The sequence below is a fragment of the Streptopelia decaocto genome (assembly GCF_964273445.1).
Source record: "Streptopelia decaocto genome assembly, chromosome: 2".
NCBI classification, from domain to species: domain Eukaryota; kingdom Metazoa; phylum Chordata; class Aves; order Columbiformes; family Columbidae; genus Streptopelia; species Streptopelia decaocto.
Window position 1 is genome coordinate 49055577 of NC_138655.1, and position 22486 is coordinate 49078062.

General features: G+C 41.2%; 2 protein-coding genes across 3 annotated transcripts; both read right to left on the reverse strand.

Moving 5' to 3' along the window:
* Nucleotides 1-369: 369 nt before the first annotated feature.
* On the reverse strand, nt 370-8694 carry LOC309437059 (histamine H3 receptor-like). The gene is made up of 3 exons (XM_082046960.1): nt 8105-8694; nt 5157-5323; nt 370-3171 (listed from the first exon to the last, which is right to left on the reverse strand). Exons 1-3 carry the CDS (start codon nt 8391-8393, stop codon nt 2386-2388), a joined length of 1242 nt encoding a protein of 413 aa, XP_081903086.1. The 5' UTR covers nt 8394-8694; the 3' UTR covers nt 370-2385.
* A 3378-nt stretch (nt 8695-12072) lies between these two features.
* On the reverse strand, nt 12073-21916 carry LOC309437058 (histamine H3 receptor-like). 2 transcript variants are annotated; one of them, XM_082046959.1, is made up of 4 exons: nt 21800-21916; nt 21088-21358; nt 18017-18183; nt 12073-15238 (listed from the first exon to the last, which is right to left on the reverse strand). In XM_082046959.1, exons 2-4 carry the CDS (start codon nt 21332-21334, stop codon nt 14441-14443), a joined length of 1212 nt encoding a protein of 403 aa, XP_081903085.1. In that variant the 5' UTR covers nt 21335-21358; nt 21800-21916; the 3' UTR covers nt 12073-14440. The 2 variants fall into 2 exon arrangements, with proteins under 2 accessions (XP_081903085.1, XP_081903084.1); XM_082046958.1 differs by lacking the exon at nt 21800-21916 and having other exon boundaries at nt 21088-21684.
* Nucleotides 21917-22486: the final 570 nt, after the last annotated feature.

The window sequence follows — 22486 nt, forward strand, 5'->3', positions numbered from 1 at the left end:
AACAGGTCTTTGAAGTAGTTTCTATTGACACTTACAGTTCTCAGCTCGCGTTTGAGAGGCAACACTACCTACATTAGTGAATACATACGCAATTTGTGTAAGTAGATGAGTTTAGATTATCATACAGTATAGCAAGACTAGTATGATTAAGGAGTAGATCAGCCCAGAAGGAGAACATTCAGAAGAGTGCTAAGTAAAATAGATTAATATTATATATTATATATTATATATTATATATTATATATTATATATTATATATTATATATTATATATTATATGAATATACAGCAAATAAAACTGGAAGATAAAAAGGAATGTCCACTACCTCTCATGTTTCTTTAGTATTTATTCTTCCATTTATTTGCTGGCATTATACTTAGTGACAGTATGATGAAAAGAAACTGTATTTTAAAGAGTTACACCTGTTAATTTAGTAAGGAATCTAGTACATGTTAATTTCAGAGTTGTGCAAATAAACAACCCTTAAGAGTTTTGGAAACTATATACTGAAAGAAGATCATCTCCATGCTGTCCCAGCTAAGCTACCACACATGCTATAGGTTGTCATCAAGGTCATTTTCCTGGCTCACGCAGCAAATCAAACACAACCTTACATAGCATGTAAGAAATATACACATTTATCATAACCTCCAACAAATGGCTTATAACAGAAGTACGGAAGAGGACAAATTAGATGTAATATTCACACTTAGCCTGTTTCTCAGTTATTCGAACTTCTTGCTTGCTGGCACACTGAACTGAAAGGGGATTTACTTAGGTGTGGAGTTGACTTGGTGCCTATGCATTGTGTCATATTTGGAGCTGAGTAAGGCTTGTAAGACCAGTCTTTCTCACAGTATGGGTTAGAGCTTCACTGGGAGTGACAAAACAATCCAGAGGGGACTATTTAGTGTTAGAGCCACTTGGACTGCTGCGCACATCCTTCTACAGACCAGGAGCAACAGATTTTCTCCCTCTGGGAGTAAGAACAAATACTACTCTTTTCTATGATCTCTCAAAATTATAGGTGTAGAAGGTTTGTTTGCTGAAGAATAGATGGAGATGCACATAAATACTTTACACATCTAAATTCTCTACTGCTGCATGTGAGCAAGTACACAGATTAACGCCCTTCTGCAGTGAACACCTTCACTTGAGTTTTTAAAAGTAGTCCCTGTATTCCCCTGATGTCCAAACATCCTTAGCAAAAGGAAGCAATCATAGCATCATAGAATCATAGAATGGCTTGAGTTGGAAGGGACCTTAAACGGCATCTAGTTCCAACCCCTTGCCGTGGGCAGGAACACCTTCCACTAGACCAGGTTGCTCAAAGCCCCATCCAGCCTGGCCTTGAACACTTCCAGGAATGGGGCATCCGCAGCTTCTCTGGGGAGCCTGGTGCAGTGTCTCACCACTCTCATGGTGAAGAATTTAATCTTTATATCTAATCTAAATCTACCCTCTTTCAGTTCAAAGTCATTACCCCTTGTCCTATCACTACAGCGCCTGGTAAAAAGTCCCTCTCCCTCTATCTTGTATGTCCCCTTTAGGTACTGGAAGGCTACTATAAGGTCTCCCTTCAGCCTTCTCTTCTCCAGGCTGAACAACCCCAGCCCTCTCAGCCCATCTTCATAGAAGTGATCCAGCCCTCTGATTATCTTTGTTGCCTCCTCTGGACTTGCTTCAACAGGTCCATGTTCTTCTTATGTTGGGGGCCTCAGAGCTGGATGCAGGACTTCAGGTGGAGCCTCACCAGAGAGGAATAAAGGGAGAGAATCACTTCCTTTGACCTGCTGACTACACTCATTTTGATGCAGCCCTGGATACTGTTGGTTTTCGGACAGATTGCCACCTCATGTTATGCTATGTCAATCCTATGTGCCTGACAACAAAACTCTTAACTTAACTGGATGTTTTATGATAAGGAAAAAAATACTTCTGAATGCAGTACAAACTGTTCAAAAGAAATAGAATAGAGAAGATATTAACTTTAGAATACTATTGACCTTATGGCAAATACACACATTTATTATCCACTTTTATTATATTTTAAACTAATAACACCATGAACACAAATGTAAGCTGTACTGCAATTGAAGATGATAGTATCTTCAACAACCAGAATTAAGACAACAATGATAGACTACTAGGGAAAGTCAAACAGAGGCAAAATCCTTTAACCAGCCAATTGAAATAGCTAGTGAACATACACCAACTTTGGGCATGTATGTTTGTCTGAAGAAGGACATATTTCATGGAAGGCTTATCTAGGCTTTCTAACTAGACTAATCTCCTGGAAGAGACTAACTCTAATTTCAAACTGTGAAACTGTAGCTACCTACCTCCCTCATCCAGCTCCTATTTTTTTTAATTTATTTTTTCCTTCTAAAGAGAGTTTGATCTCACTGTTGCAAACTTTTTGGGACATAATATTTTCATGAAAGCCATGCGAAATTTAACATGACAGAGGGGGTAGAGAAATGGATTCATAGCGGAATTGAGCCACAAAAGCCAAAAGGTTATTTCATACAGGGATTTATGGACACAGGTTCCTTCGCAGGCCCCACGAATAATCATTAGTAAAGTGTATGGGGCCCAGCAAATGGCAAAGACACACACAATTATGGCAAGTGATTTTGCTATTTTCTTGTCCTGCTGCAGTTTTGACCTGGTCCTTGTACAGAAAGAAACAGAGAAGTCATTTTCTGGGATTACAGAATTGCCCCTAGATGGAGATGAGCTCTCAGTTACCAAAGACTCTTTCTTTGGCCTTGTGGAGGAAGAAACACTGTCCTCTGCTTCCAATGGAGAAGAGGATGCTCCTGGCCTCGGCAAGAGGCAAAATCCGCAGGACAGGCTGCCGCTCCTCGCAGGCTCACAGTCCTGCGTGCTGCCGTGCCGCTGTCGCCTCTGGATGCTGTGGAAGATGTGCACGTTGAAGTAGGTCACCGAGAGCAGTGGCACAAAGAACTCCAGGGTGGACGCGCACAGCAGGAAGTACCAGTTGTCGTAGAACTCAGCGTAGCACTGATCCGCTGCTACCACGCTGCGTCCGGCCACGTGCTCCCAAAAGAGGATGGCCGGGCAGTAGAGAAGGAAGGCAAAGACCCAGGTGGCCACCATCTTGATGACAGGGTTGGACGTGATTCCCCGCTGGGCTCTGTAAGATACCTGCGATAAGAAAAAAACAAAAATTGTTGCACCTGTAGAAACATGTTTCGGAACCAACAGAAGTAGCAACAGCAGAACTCAGAGTGCTTGGTAATTTAGAGCTGCAACTATACTGATCAGCTGAAGCTCGCCCAAGTATGTTTATTTCATGATGTTGACATAACATAGGAGTGTGTCTTCACAGGCTAATGTAACTGTGGTAGGGTTCTGGTGCACATGATGAAGTGCTTCTCTGCAGTGCTGCTTTCCAGCAGATCTCCCCCTTACCTGTACTGGTGAGTGAGGTTATTCCTCCCCAGGTGCAGGAACCTACACTTGCCCTTATTCAACTTCATGAGGTTCTTCTCTGCCCAGTCCTCCAACCCGTCCAGGTCTTGCTGAATGGCAGCACAACCTTCTGGTGTGTAAGCCCTTCCTCCTAGTTTGGTATCATCAGCAAACTTGCTGAGGGTGCACTCAGTCTCCTCATCCAGGTCACTGATGAACAGATTGAACAGGACTGGACCTAACACTGACCCCAGGGAGCTCCACTAACTACAGGTCTCCAAACAGACTCTGCATCATTGATCACAACCCTCTGAGCTCTGCCATCCAACCAGTTCATGATTCATCTCACCATGCATTCATCCAGCCCACACTTCCTGAGCTTGTCTATGAGGATGTTGTGAGAGATGGTGTCAAAAGCCAACAGAAAATACAGAACATATATTTAACACTCCTCTTTGAGAAAATTTTTTATTGCACACTTCTTGAGAGGATAGGAATAGATTTCAGCTCTGTAATGCAGCTTTTAACTGGTGAAACTACAAAATAATCCCTTTTCTTCCTTCTCCTCCCACTCTGGGGCCAGTGCATATTTCCCCCCGTAGGTTAGAGAACAGGCAGGTATCTTGTAGCTCACATCCTGCTCCATCCCTTTCACAAGACGACAGGGTGAATGTATAATTCTGAGATCTTAGAAATCCAATTGAAAAAAAAGGTTTGAGATAGTATAATTAAAGACTATCATACAAATGTCCATAAATCTTGATTACATTTGTGCCGGTGCTCTGAATTTTGCACTTTGTAAATGATGAGTCTTTGGCTTTCCAGTGTAATGTTTCTTTATGTGAAAAATGTGGTGTTTGATTTACCGGATTTTTTCCTTAGAATAAAATTATAAAAATTAATAAAAAGGCAATTATAGTAAGATAAACTAATTATAATCAACAAAAAGAAAACTTAAATTCTATCATATGACATTATGTTTTAGTCTCATACACACAGAGATGGAAGCTTTAGCTCTCCCCACACTTCCCTAGCATTTGACATAACAGCGTGGCTAGTGAGAAATGCTGGCCTCCAACCCTAGCACGAACCAAGACATAAAGCACACATAAGGTACATAGGATGCTCTGCAGAAAGCAGAGACACAGAGTGTATCTGAAGTTTGGAGGTCTGCTCCAGGGACTGAAAGGAGCTTATTGCTGCATGTTCACAGGCAGTCACTGCAGTCTGCCCCTTGTCCCACTCTCTGCCCTGTTTGCTCTTGCTCTCAATCTTCTCCAGGATCATTTGTGACCGCATTTCAGGCCTAGACATCCTCCCCAGTGCCCTTCACCTCACTGCTCCACTGCCTTGTCCTCCCACACCTGATTTTAAGTCCAAATCCAAACCCAAACCCAGTTTACTTTGAATTTCTGCTGTCCTTGCCTCTCTTTTACCACTTTTCACCACTCATCCTTCTTTCTCTTAAGCAGTAGCACAACAGCAACCTGCAGCAGAAATTGTGAGGAAAGTCCTGTTTGACTGGCTCTGGGCTGGAGGATGCTCAATGCAGAACTTTCACCACAATTATAATAGCTGCAAATATCTAATAACCTCCACATGCCAGCAGATTTTTGAGGGCTATTACCTTGACTAAATCTGGGCTTTGCCCTGTTGGTGAGTATAATCCTCCAATGATCTTGTGATAAAATCAGAGAAGGTACTAACAGGGTACTTACAGCTTTAGTAACTGACAGGAAACGGTCATAGCTGATAAGAACGATGCTAAATACTGAGGCTGTGCACAGGAGATAGTCCATAAGAAGCCAGAGCTTGCAGACACCTCTTCCCAAGTGCCATTTCCCCGTCAGGCTGTAAGGGATGTAGAGAGGAATGCAGAACGCACCTATGGAAAGCAACCACAGAGATACCGTGCAGTTCGTTTGGATTGCAAATGGTACTCCTGGAACCAGAGAGAAACACTATTCTGGGGTTTAGGGGATTTAAAAAAAAAAAAAAAAAAAAAAAAAGAATATGTAATTTATATACAGGAATTCTTATCCTCTCAAAAAATCTAACAGTGACTTTCTATGTATTAGATCTTAGAGTGTTTATGTATACGGGTTGTTGAGAATAAGCTCAAGGCAAATCAGCAAAGAAGGATCTGCTAAAGAAGAAAACTGCAGTCTAACCAACTTAGAATCTCTAAAGGTATATAATCAGTGCTGCAGCACATGTGCACTGTGGTTGCACTCTGACGTGTAACCATATTGCTGTATGTCCTCTAGTCTTTTATCTGTGTTTGAGTTTTCCCCCAAACACATCTACAGATGTTGCTAATGTTGGTTATTATTGTAAGCTTGTTAGCATTTGTATGCTAGAGACAACATATTGGGCAGTCTGCTGGGTGTCTGGAAACCTCTCCTACCAGAGACAGAGCAGACAGAGCAGAGATATGAAACCCCCCTCATTTTTAAGGGATGTTTTAATCTCATCTTGGTTCTCCATGGTTTGTTACATTTGTTTTTTGAGCAAAAGGCCTTCCACTGAAGTACTTTCATAAGTCATGTTTGTCTTTTATTTTTAGCCAGCAACTTCTTCATTTTACTACTAGTATTCTTTCAAAAGTCTGGTGCAATATCTGATGATACATTCCTAAAAATTCTGATCTACCAGAGACAAATAAAAAACTATATGCAGCTTCAAGATGCATCTTAAATTCTTCAGATGATTCTTTTCTTAATATGTCATCAAGATCTTAAGTGTTACTGAACATATCCAGGCTGATGTGGCCCACTGACAATAAACCTCTAGGCAATAAGCTGTTACCAACAGGGAAATGCACACAGCACTTTCAGTACTGATGGCTTGTTTTAACATACACCTTAAATACAAGCAGCATCACTTTCTTACAAAATACTACTTTTTCCTAGCTGCTGATGACAGCTACTGCTCTCACTGACTTCAACAGAATTAATGTTTGGCACCAGGTCAAAAAGTAATGACTGCTTTTAGCTATAGAGGTGCAAGTACCAGGTTTTAAGCATTTATATTTTAAACTATTCTCGCTTTTACTAATTAGTGGATGTAAAGCCTTGAGTCATGCGCTTGGAAAGATTCCAGACTTCAAATAAGTTTAAAAAAATACCACAGCAGCTTCAGAAATTAAGGTGCTTTGTGACTGATACCAGTCTTGGTTTTACATGATCCATAGACCAACACAAAACTGATACCAATCATTTCCTCTTGGCTGATTTAAGATGCTATGAGGCAGCAGCCACAAACGAGGACTGATATAGAAGGTAGATACTTAAATCTCTTTACTAAACTGTAAGATATGAGGAGAAATAACCTTTTGCAGAAGACCTGAGCAAAGAAATAGCAGCTCTAGCAAATTGTCTGCCTGGAGCAAGAAAGCAAAGGCTCCAGCACATGCATCATTTGGCTTCTGCCCCATGGTGCGAGCCCCAGAATTAGGCACCACAGGTTATAAATGGCATAAATGAAGGGAAATCTTAAAGGCTAAACTAGTACACTTCACTACACAGCACTGACAAAGGAACAGCAGTTAGAAGGGACATCATTGCCAGAAGTGGTGTAGGTCAACAAACATCAGTCTCTGTGACTGTCCTGAAGAGAGAGCACTTGTGTGCAGAAATACCTCCTTGCTAGCGTCGAGTCAAAATGTTTGCTGGAACATCTGCCACAGGACCATGGTTTTGTCAGGCTGTCTCTGTTGCATGGGCTGTTTCCCTGGCCTGAACCCTGAGGGAGCGCTGCACAAGCCGTTCACACCCCCACCTCCTTGCCTGGCATCACCCACCACAGCTGGATTCGTGTGACATCTGGGGGCCAACTCTTCTGGGCTTCTGCAATGATGCTATGGGGAGAGGTGACTAATAAGGAAAAGAAATGGGACATGCCAGCAAGCTGTCAGTGGCCTTGGGCAAGACATCTGATCTACAGCCTGCACTGAGTTAAAGCAGCAGAAGTCACAGTGGTAAAGTGTTTTATTGTAGTGTAATATAAGCCATTAGTACTACCCTGCTTCCCCGAAAATAAGAGAGGGTCAGTATTAATTTTTGCTCCAAAGGATGCTTACTTTTTTATGTTTATAGCTGCCTGGACACTATTTAAATTGACTTTTTTAATGAACTGTAACTAGGGCTAATTTTTGGAGTACGGCATATATTTTGAGCATCCTCAAAAATCCTGAAAAATCATGCTAGGGCTTATTTTTGGGGTAAGTCTTATTTTTGGGGAAACACGGTATGTAGAGAGTAATTTTTTTACCTGGATGTACCGCAGATAGCTGTATAAGAAAACAGTTAAACCGTCAAATATTCTGAATTGTGTGATCTTATAGGAGGTGCAAAGGTAAATCACAAACTGCAGCAAACAACCTCTTTCCTTCAATTGGGATTCAGATACAGTAATTATTCCTTTTCCCTGATGCAACTTTAGAAGTATATGTGTGAAAAACATTGCATTTCTCATTATAACATATTTTGAGACATCATATACTGCTAAAACACTTCATGCAGTTTCCACCATTCCTCACCCTTCTTCTAGACACAACACTGGGAAATAGTTATCTTAGAAGAAACCACCCAGCAGAAGAAGCCCCACTGCTTCTCCTAAGATTCCAAGGACACAAACAGAACATGCCTCCACACTCATGACTTACCTACTGCAAAGTCAGAAATAGCAAGATTGAGAAAGAAATAGTTACTCCGATGCCTCAGGTTTCTGTCTGTGATGAAAGCAAAGATCACCAGGATGTTTCCCAGGGTGGTGACCAGAGCCAGCAACACCATGAGGAAAGCCAGCAGCACCAACACGCCCAGCGAAAACTCAGAGCTCGGTGCCAGTGTGGACAAAGTCTCGTTACTTGTTTCAGTTGCATGTGGAGCTTCGACAGTGCTGTTGTGCATGTTGCATATCCAGGTCAGTTCAGTCTGGGCAAAAATTTGCATCTGGCAGCGACATCCAAAAGATAGACACGAGTCTATTAACAGGATGGGCCGACTACTTACACATCCAAAATAATCCACAATATCAAAATAAAGGATCACAAGACTTCACGGCCTGGAGTCTCTAACGTTCCTTGATCTGAATGCACCTATTGGCCTGGAAAAAATCTATAAAAAAGACACCTCATAAGCAGGAGTAAGTGCACGCTTTAAAATACATGATCTCTTTCTCTCCTGAACACTGATCTTTATCTACTGAGGTCAGAAAAGTTAGTATGAAAACAGCTCTTTTTACAGTCAAGCAGTTTGCATATTAGCATTGTGTAAGCATTTTTACACATTGAATTCTGCTGAAGCTAAAAACAGATCTGATTTTCACTTCCCCAGTGGTCAACAGGATTTGAATTATTACAATTCTATTTCTCTTACAGTAAAATGTAGGCACTGTTGTGCTTCTGCTATACCGTTTACTAAATTTTACGGTTAAGGATGATGTATATTTCTTAATGCTCCTGGTTACAGAGCATTTAAAATTCAGCAGAAGCATCACCAATACCTTTTCAGCTCATCCTGATCAGAAGCAGGTCTAGCCCTGGGCTCAGCAAACCAAATATCTGGACTTCGGATGACTTTATAAGCCTGGTCCATCTAATCCTCCACTTCCCAAGTAATTCCATGTAAGATTCCACTCTACAAAGTGCCAAACCCTTAGCCCTTTGCAGGTGTAAGAAGGCATATTTCTTCCTCATCGCAATTTCATTTATTTGGCTAAGAGTGCACAGAAGTTGGCAGGCTATGGCCGTGACTCATGCCTGCAGCTCAACAACTCTGTAACACCGGGGCACACCCTGCGACTGGCTCTTTGGATGGCAGCCATAATGCTGGGTGCTTGAGAAGACACAGGACAAGAAACAAGGAAAGAGGTGGTGGACAAGATGTGGGGAGGAGAGATCTTGTGGTGTTCTGATCTTGTCCTGGGAGAACAAAGGGAAATATAACATACATAACATAACATAATTAAAGCAAAATGTATAGGGTAACAGGAACAGGAGAAACCTCAGGCATGATAAAACAAGGCAAACAGACAGCTACCTTGGGTACATATGCACACATGTAGCCTGGGAAACAGTAAAGCATTTGACACAATCTCCCACAGCATCCTCGCTGCTAAACTGAGGAAGTATGATCTGGATGATCAGGTAATGAGGTGGACTGTGAACTGCCTGAAGGAAAGAAGCCAGAGAGTCATGGTCAATGGCGCAGAGTCTAGTTGGAGGCCTGTATCTAGTGCAGTGCCTCAGGGGTCAGTACTGGGACCAATATTATTCAATATATTCATCAATGGTTTGGATGAGGGAATAGAGTGTACTATCAGCAAGTTTGCTGATGACACCAAGCTGGGAGGAGTGGCTGTGCTGCCATCCAGCGAGACCTGGACAGGCTGGAGAGTTGGGCGGGGAAAAATTTAATGAAATATAACAAGGGCAAGTGTAGAGTCTTGCATCTGGGCAGGAACAACCCCAGGTTCCAGTATAAAATGGGGAATGACCTATTAGAGAGCAGCATAGGGGAAAGGGACCTGGGAGTCCTGGTGGACAGCAGGATGACCATGAGCCAGCACTGTGCCCTTGTGGCCAGGAAGGCCAATGGCATCCTGGGGTGGATTAGAAGTGGTTAGTAGGTCAAGAGAGGTTCTCCTTCCCCTCTACTCTGCCCTGGTGAGACCACACCTGGAATATTGTGTCCAGTTCTGGTCCCCTCAGTTCAAGAAGGACAGGGAACTGCTGGAGAGAGTCCAGCGCAGGACAACAAATATGGAGTGGAGCATCTCCCTTATGAGGAAAGGCTGAGGAAGCTGGGGCTCTTTAGCTTGGAGAAGGGGAGACTGAGGGGTGACCTCATTAATGTTTACAAATAAGTAAAGGGTGAGTGTCACGAGGATGGAGCCAGTCTCTTCTCGGTGACAACCAATGTTAAGACAAGGGGCAATGGATATAAACTGGAACACAGGAGGCTCCATTTAAATTTGAGAGGAAGCTTCTTCTCAGTGAGGGTGACAGAGCACTGGAACAGGCTGCCCAGGGAGGTTGTGGAGTCCCCTTCTCTGGAGACATTCAAAATCCACCTGGACGCCTTCCTGTGTAACTTCATCTAGGTGTTCCTGCTCCGGCAGTGGGATTGGACTAGATGATGTTCCAAGGTCCCTTCCAGTCCCTAACATTTTGTGATTCTGTGAAACACACAGGAAGAACTAGAGCTTCCTGTGCAGTCACAAAGCCACCATCCATGAAGTCAGTGACATGGGTGACATAGTGATGGGAGTGTGTTGCAGAGCATCCAGATCAGGATGAGGGAGGTGACAAAGTCTTCTTTAATCAAAACAAGGAAGCCTCTGGATCACAGTCATTGTTTCTTGTGCGAGACTTTAATGTTAATGACATCTACTAGAAAGGGAAACACAGCAGTCAACAAGATTCCTGGAGGGTGTCAGGGAGAACTTTCTGGTACAAGTACTGAATGGGCCAATGGGAGTGACACACACTAGATCAGCTGTTCACTGGTGAAGAGGAGCTGGTTAGAGATGTGTAATCAGCCCTGACTGCAGTGATTGTGAGGTAGTGGAGTTCAAAAATCTTAAAGGGGGTGAGGAAGAAAAGCACCGATACAGACCATAGACTTCAGCTGGGCAGACTTCAGTTTATTCAGGAAAGTAGTAGGTGGGATCCCATGGGAGGCAGCTCTCAAGTGCAAAGGAGCTCAGGGAACCTGCAGGCCTCAAAGGATGTAAAGCCCATTCCCATTCTCAAGAAAAGCAAAGCCAGGACACTGGCTAACCAGGGGACTTGCAACACAAGAAGGGAGCATGGAGGAGTTTGAAGCACCAACAGGCTACAAAGGATGAAGCATGATGGTAGGAAAACCAAAGCTCACCTAGAGCTGACACTTGTAAAGGACATCAAGGACAACTTGAAGAACTTCAGCCACCCCATTAACAGTGAAATGCTGAATAAGGCATGTGCTCTGCTGAAAGGGGCCAGTGATCCAGTGACAGTATATGTGGATAAGGCTGAGGTACCCAATGCTTTATTTCATTCTTCATTAACTAGGTTTCCCCTCTCCTTCATGCTTAGTGAATGAGTTCAAGGGGGAGATCTGTCAGGAGCAGGTGAGAATAAGGCAGGGATTACTTGAAACTATTTGATCCATAAAAGTCCATGGGACCCAACAGCTGCACCCAAGGCTGCTGAGAGATACATACTTGTTCCAGAAATAAACAAAAAAACCCACAAAAGAGAACACAATTTCTTCCAAGGCATACGTTTTATTTGTTTGTTGTCTGTTTGGGGTTTTGTTTGTTTTGATTGGTTGGGTTTTTAAAAGAACTGAGAGGGTCAAGTTAGAAAAACACTGTTGTGGTTTTAGTTGAACCTCAGAGTCGTATGCCTACTGTCACCATGTATTTACAAGACCTACTGGACATCTGCAAAGACAGAAGAAAATTCAAGGACATGAAATACTGAAATGGATGAATGAGTGGACAGACTTGGCTTAGAAATCACTTTGGTAAGCCAAGTCCATTGGTGTCAGTGCATGAAAGGCACCGCCAAGAACAAATGCTCAATAAGTATCTTACCATAATCCTGCAAAATGTCTGATAGGGAGGAGAAGACTTAGGATGACATCTTGACCAAGACGGCTCTAATGCTGTGAGCACAGTAACTAAGGGCTTGACTTACCCTGGAAGCACTAAGTAAAGTTTTCAACAATTAGAAAAATACAATAAATTCTTCAAATATACAGAAGTGGTGTGATGAAACAGTTTGAACACTGTGTATGTAATGTAGAACAACAAAAACATTGATCTCTAGTAGCTTCACTACTCTCTGTGGTACTAAATTTGCTCTCTGTCAAACTCCAATTTTCCAATACTGCAAAATGTGGATACAGTTTACCTAGTCAATACTTTCATAGGTCATTTTTCCAAAGTAAGCAACACATTATTTAATCACAAAACACAAACTGAATTTTTACACTAAAAGCATAGGGATAGAAAAGCAGATAAGTACTTTCCTGTTTTGGGCCTACCTACAGTTTCTCTGTTTAACAGATGTTCATTTAGTACATTAGATATTCTATACTTTTTTTAAATGTGTGTGTGTGTTTGGCTTTTTTAAGCCTCACAAAAAAACAAAGCCCACAAAACCTATGCAAGCACCTTAGCCTATGGCAGCAAAACCAGCTGTGCTGAACCAATGACCTCCTTCTGAAGTGGCATCTCCCTCACAATCAGGCTCACAATCCATCACACTACCCACATGAGGCAAGGAAGCACAACAAGAATGAATGGTGAAAGATAATCTTCCACCAGTGTGGAAACTGGCAAGAGTTTCTTCAGTTCCAGACCTCTGAACAGAATGGCATTTTAGCTCCTCAAAGCCACCAACTTTTGTGCTATGATTAAGCTGCTTACCTGCGTTTGGATTGTGCTTGCAAAGGAGTACTCTTTTTTCAACACTTCTACAGCCAGTTTCAAATTAAATAAAAATTACTATTTAAATTGACTATTGCTCTTCATTGTTCTGTGCATCACATTTCTCTTTCCATATTTTATACATTTATATATATATATACAAAAAAGAAAAACAATAATATGAAAAGAGAGAAAAAAAATGTAGCCGATGACTCTTACTTACCCATCCATGAAAGCTTTCTGGGTGAGTTGCAACACTCAACACAAGGTGAGAAAGTTTGGCACATGGAATGGGTTCTAAGCAAGCTCTGTTTTCTTCTCCAACACATCTACCCGCTCCTTCCAGCATTGCATATTCAGCTGCTTTGTTTATTAACAGCTGCTTAAGACATCTCTGTGTCAGCTTTCAGACCTCTGTGAATCCCATTCTCAAGCACCGAATATGGTCCTTGTTCAGTGATAGAAAAAAATCCAGTTTGATACTGGTTCAGTGGCAGAGAAAATCCATATGATGTCACAGTAACAGGACACAAAGAACTGATCTAGTATTAAAAAAATCGCTCTGTCAGTTCAAATTTGTTCTGGACATTTTGACGGAATATCTTTGCACTTGCAAATCTTTACACCCGAGGGGGTATTATCTATTCTCGCACAGCCAGCCAAAACCATAAATCCAGCGTGAACTTTGCATTGCTTGCTCTGCTAATTCAACAGGAATGTGATCATGTGCCCAAGCCCGGCCTATCTTTTAGGTAGTCAAATTGTGCACAAATCTGGCACTAAATAACATTTAAGTATGACCAAAGAGGCAGCCACTGTCAGGAGAAAAGACAATACTGGTGAAAAGAGTAACAACTGTTTATGCCTGTGACAATTTTGATAACCAATCTCAGAATTCCATTACCATGGAAACTTCCATCCTCTGAAACCCATCCAGAATTACTAACTTAGGTGTACTGTGTCCTACAACACTGGGTATGGACTACACTAGAATTAGAAAAAGACATATGCCAGATTAGGCAGTCCATTCACCTGCATATTGCTCACTGTGGGAATTATAATGACCACAGGGCACTCTCAGGTCTTCATAATATTTTTTTAAATGAAATCATACTGCTTCTGTGAATACTTATACAACCTTTTGAAAATGTAGCAGAACTCATTCACTGATAGCTTAGGTTCATGAATAGGACATAAATTTTAACTCAACACATGCACAAACAGGTATCTCCCTCCAACTAGCCTCATATGTATGAAGAGTTCTTTCATAGTACCATCTCTATATTGAAAAAACAAACAAAAAAACAAACCATAAACAAACCAACCAAAAAACAAAACACAAGGCAAACCAAAAAGAGATGCAGCGAAACTTGTTATTCTTTTCTATGCACTAGATGGTGTTTAACCTGGCATCATACCAGCAAAAACAAATTCCTGAAAACTAGCAAACTCAGGGCAAACACATACCTCTGCTGCCACTAGTAAACAAAATGTTTTTCTCTATTTCTGTTGAAGATACATATGAAAAAATAGTACTAAATAAGAAAGGAATCTTATCTGTAAGTCATTCGTTTTAACTCTAAATAGTAAGTGTGTTACGTGATCTCAATTTTGCAAACTTTTTGGGACATAATATTTTCATGAAAGCCATTCGAAACCTCATATGACAGAGAGGGTAAAGAAATGGGTTTAAAGAGGAGTTGAGCCACAAAAGCCAAAAGGTTATTTCATACAGGGATTTATGGACACAGGTTCCTCGGCAGGCCCCACGAATAATCATTAGTAAAGTGTATGGGGCCCAGCAAATGGCAAAGACACACACAATTATGACAAGCGATTTCGCTATTTTCTTGTCCTGCTGCAGTTTTGACCCAGTCCTCGAATGGAAAGAAGCAGAAAATTCCCTTTTGAGGGCTGTGGAACTGGTTTGTGTTGGAGATGGACAGTTAGCCATTGGTGCTCGTCTCCATGACCTCGTTAAGGATGAAACACTGTCCTCTGCTTCTGATGGAGAAAAAGACGATGCTCCTGGCCTTGGCAAGAGGCAAAATCCCCAAGACAGGCTGCCTCTCCTTGCAGGCTCACAGTCCTGCGTGCTGCCGTGCCGCTGCCGCCTCTGGATGCTGTGGAAGATGTGCACATTGAAGTAGGTCACCGAGAGCAGTGGCACAAAGAACTCCAGGGTGGACGCGCACAGCAGGAAGTACCAGTTCTCGTAGAACTCAGCGTAGCACTGATCCGCTGCTACCACGCTGCGTCCGGCCACGTACTCCCAAAAGAGGATGGCCGGGCAGTAGAGAAGGAAGGCAAAGACCCAGGTGGCCACCATCTTGATGACAGGGTTGGACGTGATTCCCCGCTGGGCTCTGTAAGATACCTGTGAAGGAAGAAGACATTTCACAGATTCAGATAACATTTTGGAACAACTACCTCAAAAAAAACCATAAGCAAGCAAGTCAAATATAATATTTGTTCTGTAATTCCCTGGACACCTGGAACATCTTCACTTGTGTATGGTCCTTAAAAACTCTGTTACTCTTGCTCCTGAAATACTGTAGCTCTGTGACTGATTTTAATACTTGGGATTGGAGAGGAGCCGAAGACTGTTTGTCTTCCAAATGTGAAAAGATGTGGCTTGTTTTCATCACTACCACAGGAAGGTAGCAATAATGAATCAGTTTATGATTCATGAAATGTGCAGGCTCGGAGAATGAAAGCAGCTGTTAGACTTCCTTCCTGCACAGGCAAAAGTAGAAGCCTTCTATATTAGACAGGTTGCCATGTGAGACTGAAAACACTAGACAATATAATTTTTAATACTGTTTCCACTCGACTTAGCAAAAAAATCTATCCCACTCATATGCTTTAACATCTCTTACTTTATTGAAACATTTTGTTTTAATGCTCACTTTAACTTGTAAGCAGCTCATTGCATCACTGCAAATCTTTATGTTTTGATGTCTACCCAGACTGCATTCAGTTATTTTACTCTCTAGCCATAAATATCAATGTTTGAAAAAAATACGAAGAATTAAAGACATGTCATCCAAAGTTAGGAAATACAAGAGTTAAAACCATCCTTGTAATAGCCCAGCCAGTATGTACAACACATACTTCTAGCTCTTGGACCCCCGCATCTTTCAGAGTACAAGATAATCTGTTAATGAGAAGCTGGACAATTTTATTTCCTCCATAGAGTTCAACATTTGTCATCCCAGGCTTTACTCAGACCCAGAACTACCTTCCTCATCAGCTTCCTATGCTGCTCATTAGCGCAGCACCTGCATGCTATGCAATTATTAATGAATGGTATCTTCACAGCCACATATGACGTAAGTGGCATTGTCCCTGTATTATCAGTGAGCAACAGATCAATAGTGCAGTGTTACACACATTGTTTTAGATTCTCTGTTTTGTACACCTGTTGACTGAAGATTCAGACTCCTCTACATCTTAAAGCATCGTATCAGTTCAGACCACAGCTCCAGTTCTGCAATAATAAATTTGCAACCCTTTGCAAGACCACAAACATTTCAATTTAGTAGGCAGAAAACAGGAAGCTCAGCACAGTTTCACAGAAAGGTAAGTCTGAAATGACTGGCCACAAGCTGGATTTGCAGCAGAGGCAGAGATGAATCCCAAGTCCATGAGGAAGTGTAATATCTTTTCTTTAGATAACAGCCCTATGTTGCACACTCTTGGAGAGAAAAACAGAATGTGATAATGTAAACAAAGACCATCAACAGTGCATAAGAACATGGAGCTCAGCTGGGTTGCAGAGGCCTTTTTAATTTACGTTTCTCACATTCTGAGTTCTGCAAATTCATCAATATTTTTCAATATTACCTTTTCTTAAACACAGGGAATTTCATACATTGTTCCAGTAAAAAAAAATAAACAAACACACCCCAGCAACAACCAACCCTAAAACCTGGGGAAGATGACAAAGAGATTAGGCATTGTATCAGCACTTCCCAAACAAGAACCTCCTGATATAACACAGCCCATGTCACTCAAGCTAGCAGACACATCAAAAGCAAGGCATGTTGACGGTCTTCCATCTGGACCAAAAACCATGTAGAGCTTAGAAATGGTGAATGATAATATTTACCACTGGGTTCCTCAGATTATCTTCTAAAGCAGAATAATTATAATATTCAAGAAACACATCTTACCTCTCCACATATTTTGATTCATTCTCCTTTTGGCATCAAGGGATTGGTTTCCACCCTACTGTTTGTTGACAGCATATGTCAATCACCCCCTGTGGCAATGCAGAGCCTCATCTGATTTTCAGTTGGTCCATCCCACATCTCTCTCCATACCCTTTTCTCCTTTTAAAATTTATCTCAAGCCTACACACATCCTTGACTCAATGTAGTTTTCATTAGCACTCTTCTAACAACCAAAGCACAAATTCTCCAGACTCCTACTGCCCCTTTCCTACCTTGACCTTCTCACTTCCTCTGTAGCGTAATTAAATAATTTCTGATCCAGGCAGTGGAAGTGAGAGTTCAGAGAAGGGCAATGAAGCTGGTGAGGGGTCTGGAACACAAGTCTGATGAGGAGCAGCTGAGGGAACTGGGGCTGCTCAGCCTGGAGAAAAGGAGGCTGAGGGGAGACCTTATCGCTGTCTACAGCTACCTGAAAGGAGGTTGTAGCACGGAGGGGGTTGGTCTCTTCTCCCAAGTAGCAAGTGATAGGACAAGAGGAAATGGCCTCAAGTTGTACCAGGGGAGGTTTAGATTGGACATTAGGAAAAATGTATTCATAGAAAGAGTTGTCAGGTATTGGAACATGCTGCCCAGGGGAGCATTTGAGTCACCATCCCTGGAGGTGCTTAAAACATAGATGAGGTTCTTAGGGACATGGTTTAGAGGTCGACTTGACAGTGCTAGGTTAATGGTTGGACTCGATTATCTTAAAAGTCTTTTACAACCAAAATTATTCTATGATTCTATAAATCATAGGCAAGGCATTGTCTTAAGTCTCAATTAAACACTGAAGCATCAACATTTCTCAAAAAAAAAAAAAAAAAAGGTAAAATAATGAAGGACCATTTAGCTTCTAGTGTTAACTGCAAACACTCCGTGTTCTTTGAGTTTTATAGAAACCTAAATATGTATCAAAGAATAATTAGAAATGTTTGTCTTACCGCTTTAGTAACTGACAGAAAACGGTCGTAGCTGATAAGGACGATGCTGAACACCGAAGCTGTGCACAGGAGATAGTCCATGACTAGCCAGAGCTTGCACAGGCCTCTTCCCAAGTGCCACGTCCCTGTCAGGGCGTAAGGGATGTACAAAGGTATACAGAACACACCTATGGAAATAAATCAAATGCACACATCAGTCAGCACTGCAGGCAATGCTCGTGAAAGCATAGAAACATTTCTGTGGTATCTGATAAAAGCACAATACTGACTGGAATTGCCACATGGAAGGCTTTGTGTTCTGATGCAACCAATAAACACTTTACTACAAACTAGGCACCAGTAACATTCTTATAATTAATACCTTTCTGAAAGGTGTATTGAGTTTATTGTGTATCGTTATTACTTCTCCTGTTTATATCACCTGCTAAAGGAAGGAGCAGCTGACTTTTTTACCTGCTGAGGTAAACACTATTCTGTATTAACTACCAAAATTAAAGCAAATAGAAAACATCTTTCCCCGTCCCAATTTAATTTACTGTTTTCTACCGTAAATGATCTAATTGTCATGCTTCTATCCTCTTAGAAACATGATCCGGTGTCCGAAAGTGCTCTAGAAGTAACTTTTAAGAAATACAATATGACTTTCAGACTAATCTTTCAAACTATATGATCAAAAGCCTGACAAAAACCACACAGTTAATTAAGTACACCCAGTCCGACATTTATTCTTATCATAATTCTTGGTCATAACCACTTTTCAGTGGTGAGCCCACAGGCTATTATCTGTGGGAACACACCAAGTGGTAGGAACATACATGAGTATCCCACACCCATGGCTATCTAAATTTAGGGTGTTAAATCCAAATGTTGTGTAAGTGCCAACATGATCTCATTTTAACGAATTTCTAGGTGATGACAGTAAACATAGTGTCACAATGCAGCCTCGTGAGGCTGAAGAGCTAACAGTGCAGTTTGGTATGATGCAGAAATGCAGCAAACAGCATCAATGCTGCAATGAAACAGAATCACTGCATCTAGAGAGCAACTAACACTTGCTCTTTCAAGCAAAAAGTCATGTTATAGATGTTAATTTCAAATTTAGATTTACTTCATAATAATGTGTGCTTCTGGAACAGGTACTGAAGAGTACATTCAGAGTTTCCATTTCCATAAAAATCTTACCATTCCTGTTATTCTCCCTCTACTAAGAATCAAGAAATCTCTATTCAAATCCAGCTATAGGTCCAGAAGGGCAGAGATAAAGCAAAAGTTGTTGAACATTAAAATCAGTTAGATTAAATATATTAAAAGAATAAGCAAAGGGCTCTGCAAGCACGAAAGTGTGAGCTTTTAGCACTTAGGATCAAGCAGAAAATAAGGATAATTTAGGTAACCTTGAATCTAAATTGTGTAGGTACAGAGATACAAATGAGTTTGATTCTAAAGTATGCAAAGCTTTTAACCAAATTTAGAATGAAAACCTTGATGTTCAGGTAAACATATCACGGAACATAATTTATGGAAGTTACGTAATGCCAAGTAAGCTCTACTTCCTTCTTTGGCAAAGGATGTTATTTACTTTGTACTTCTCAGCTAGATGCTGGTATTTGTTCAGTGTGGTGCTAGACTGTGAGCCAGATAACAGAACACCGCTCTGTCCCCTGGTTTTCTGTTCAATGCCATGTTTTTCCCCTGCATACCACAGCCAGAAAGCAGGCTGCAAGATCTCTGCAGCACAACGAGGCAGGTGTCAGCTGGAAGAAGACATCCGTTATGGGGGAAGGGATCAAAACATTATGCAAGGAGATCTGGACATCACCAGGACCGAACTATTAGAAGCCATGCCCCTAACAGAACTTCTGACACTGGCAACAAATTTTAACAAGAGTTTCTTCTGCTTTTTCAGTATCCTTTTTAAATGTGTAAGTAAAAGCAATAAAAACAGTTTTAAAATATTTTGTTGTGACAAGAATATAGATTTAATGAAATAGACACACCTGCTTAAAGCCAGCCTTCTGCATACTCAATAATTTAACCACAACTTTTACCAGAGACACTCAACACTTCATAGAATATTGCAATACATCAATCTCCAATTGCACATCACAATAGCATTTTAATTGTACTTTTTCTCAGTACAAGTTTCAACATAAAATCTGTCCCTATGTATAAATATGTATAATATCAAACTTCTTAGAAACTTTTTGATTTGTTTTTTTTTATTTACCCATACAAACACATTCTCCTAAGGTATGACTCTAGATAGAGTGCATACAGCAAAATGTTTTAAAATACTATTAATCACTAATTAGTTGCAACCTTCAGGTGATTACCTGTATTGTGTGAGAGTAGATTGAAATAGAAGATATCAATCATGTATTCAAGCTTTGCCAGATAATATATGCTGTATTCAATTTGACTACCTAGATTTTAGTCAAGGCTCTTCAAAACCAGCTCACATTCTTTGTTATTCCATATAGGAGACCTTATCGCTGTCTACAACTACCGGAAAGGAGGTTGTAGCATGGAGGGGTTTGGTCTCTTCTCCCAAGTAGCAAGTGATAGGACAAGAGGAAATGGCCTCAAGTTGTACCAGGGAAGGTTTAGATTGGATACCAGGAAAAAATTCTTCACAGAAAGGGTTGTCAGGCATTGGAACAGGCTGCCCAGGGAAGTGCTGGAGTCACCATCCCTGGAGGTGTTTAAAAGGCATTTAGACAAGGTTCTTAAGGACATGGTTTAGTGCTGGAGTTAGGTTACAGTTGGACTCGACCTTCAGGGTCTCTTCCAACCGAAGTGATTCTATGATTCGCACACAGTAGTATTTTTTTCCTGAAGCAAGAACATTACATATTACCTGTTTACCTAACAAAGGATCCTTTTTTTTTTTTTCTGAAAAATGACAGGCTGCTAAAACACCTCATGCAGTTTCCACCATTCCTCACCCTTCCCCTAGACACAACACTGGGAAATAGTTCTCTTAGAAGACACCACCCAGCAGAAGCAGCCCCACTGCTTCCCTTAAGATTCCAAGGACACAAACAGAACATGCCTCCACACTCATGACTTACCTACTGCAAAGTCAGAAATAGCAAGATTGAGAAAGAAATAGTTACTCCGATGCCTCAGGTTTCTGTCTGTGATGAAAGCAAAGATCACCAGGATGTTTCCCAGGGTGGTGACCAGAGCCAGCGACACCATGAGGAAAGCCAGCAGCACCAACACGCCCAGCGAAAACTCAGAGCTCGGTGCCAGTGTGGACAAAGTCTCGTTACTTGTTTCAGTTGCATGCGGAGCTTCGGCAGTGCTGTTGTGCATGTTGCATATCCAGGTCAGTTCAGTCTGGGAAGAAAGCTGCATCTTGCAGAGTTATCCGAGAGGCTGAGACTCATGAGGAGTATAAAGAAGATAGGCCAAAAATCCAATAAACATTAAAAAAAGTTGACTCGTAAGCAGAAAATATTAAAAGGTTCTGATGCTAGATAAATCTTGTTTTCCTAAGATTCTTTAAATCATGTATATGTCTAGAAGAGCTACCAGCACAAAATATGCAGTTTTTTCAAGCTCATATTTTAAAATACAAGTTCTTTATGCAACCTGATCTTTATCTGTGGAGGTCAGAAGGGCTGATTCGAGATTCTCTCTTGCTTTCCTCCCTTCCTTCCTTCCTTCCTCATTTCTTGACAAAAGGCATGGTCAGCTTGGTTGTTGATGTTGTTGTTCTTCTTTCTGTGGACCCTAGGGCTGGAAACTGATATGCTGTAAATGAGCATATATACTTACCAGAGCAGTTAAGCAGTAACGGTCCAACCCTCAGACAACAATTGCAAAACTCCCACTGAAATCGGTTTCAAAATCCTCTGTGGCAGCCCCAGTGACAGCATCAGCTGCTGCCATCCCTGAACCAAGGAACAAAATAAACTCCCTGAACACAAATGAGAACTCAGCAATTAACTTTAATAGGACGAGGTTTTTCTTCCCACGCTGGTGGGAGAAATTGTGTGTCTTCCACAAGTGCTTATTTTTTGTATGAGTAATGAAGCCACTTGCAGAGAGCTGTGAGTATTCCACAGTTGTAAAAATTCAATCCTTTTTATTATGGGTTCTAAAAACACTTTGGTGTCTAATTTTGGATACTTAAATTTGAAAAATGTTGGCTGTCATGTCTGTGCTTTGTTATAGCAAAAAATTCATTAGCATTTGCCAAGAGCTTTTTCTAAATGTTTGAATGGCAGCAGTACAAACACCGCAAAACTTCATCATCCATACAAATATCTTTACAGCATGCATGTCCATTACTGCTGTAAGCTTTATGTCATTTCCAGATAATGCTGGAAATGTAGAAAACACACTTTGGCAATGACTACTGAGTAATACCACTAGCCTTTTTCTGCTAGTAAGACCAAAGCTGATCTAAAATAAGTTCTTGAGGTCCAAGCTATTATGTGGTTGAAAAGAAAATAAAGCAGT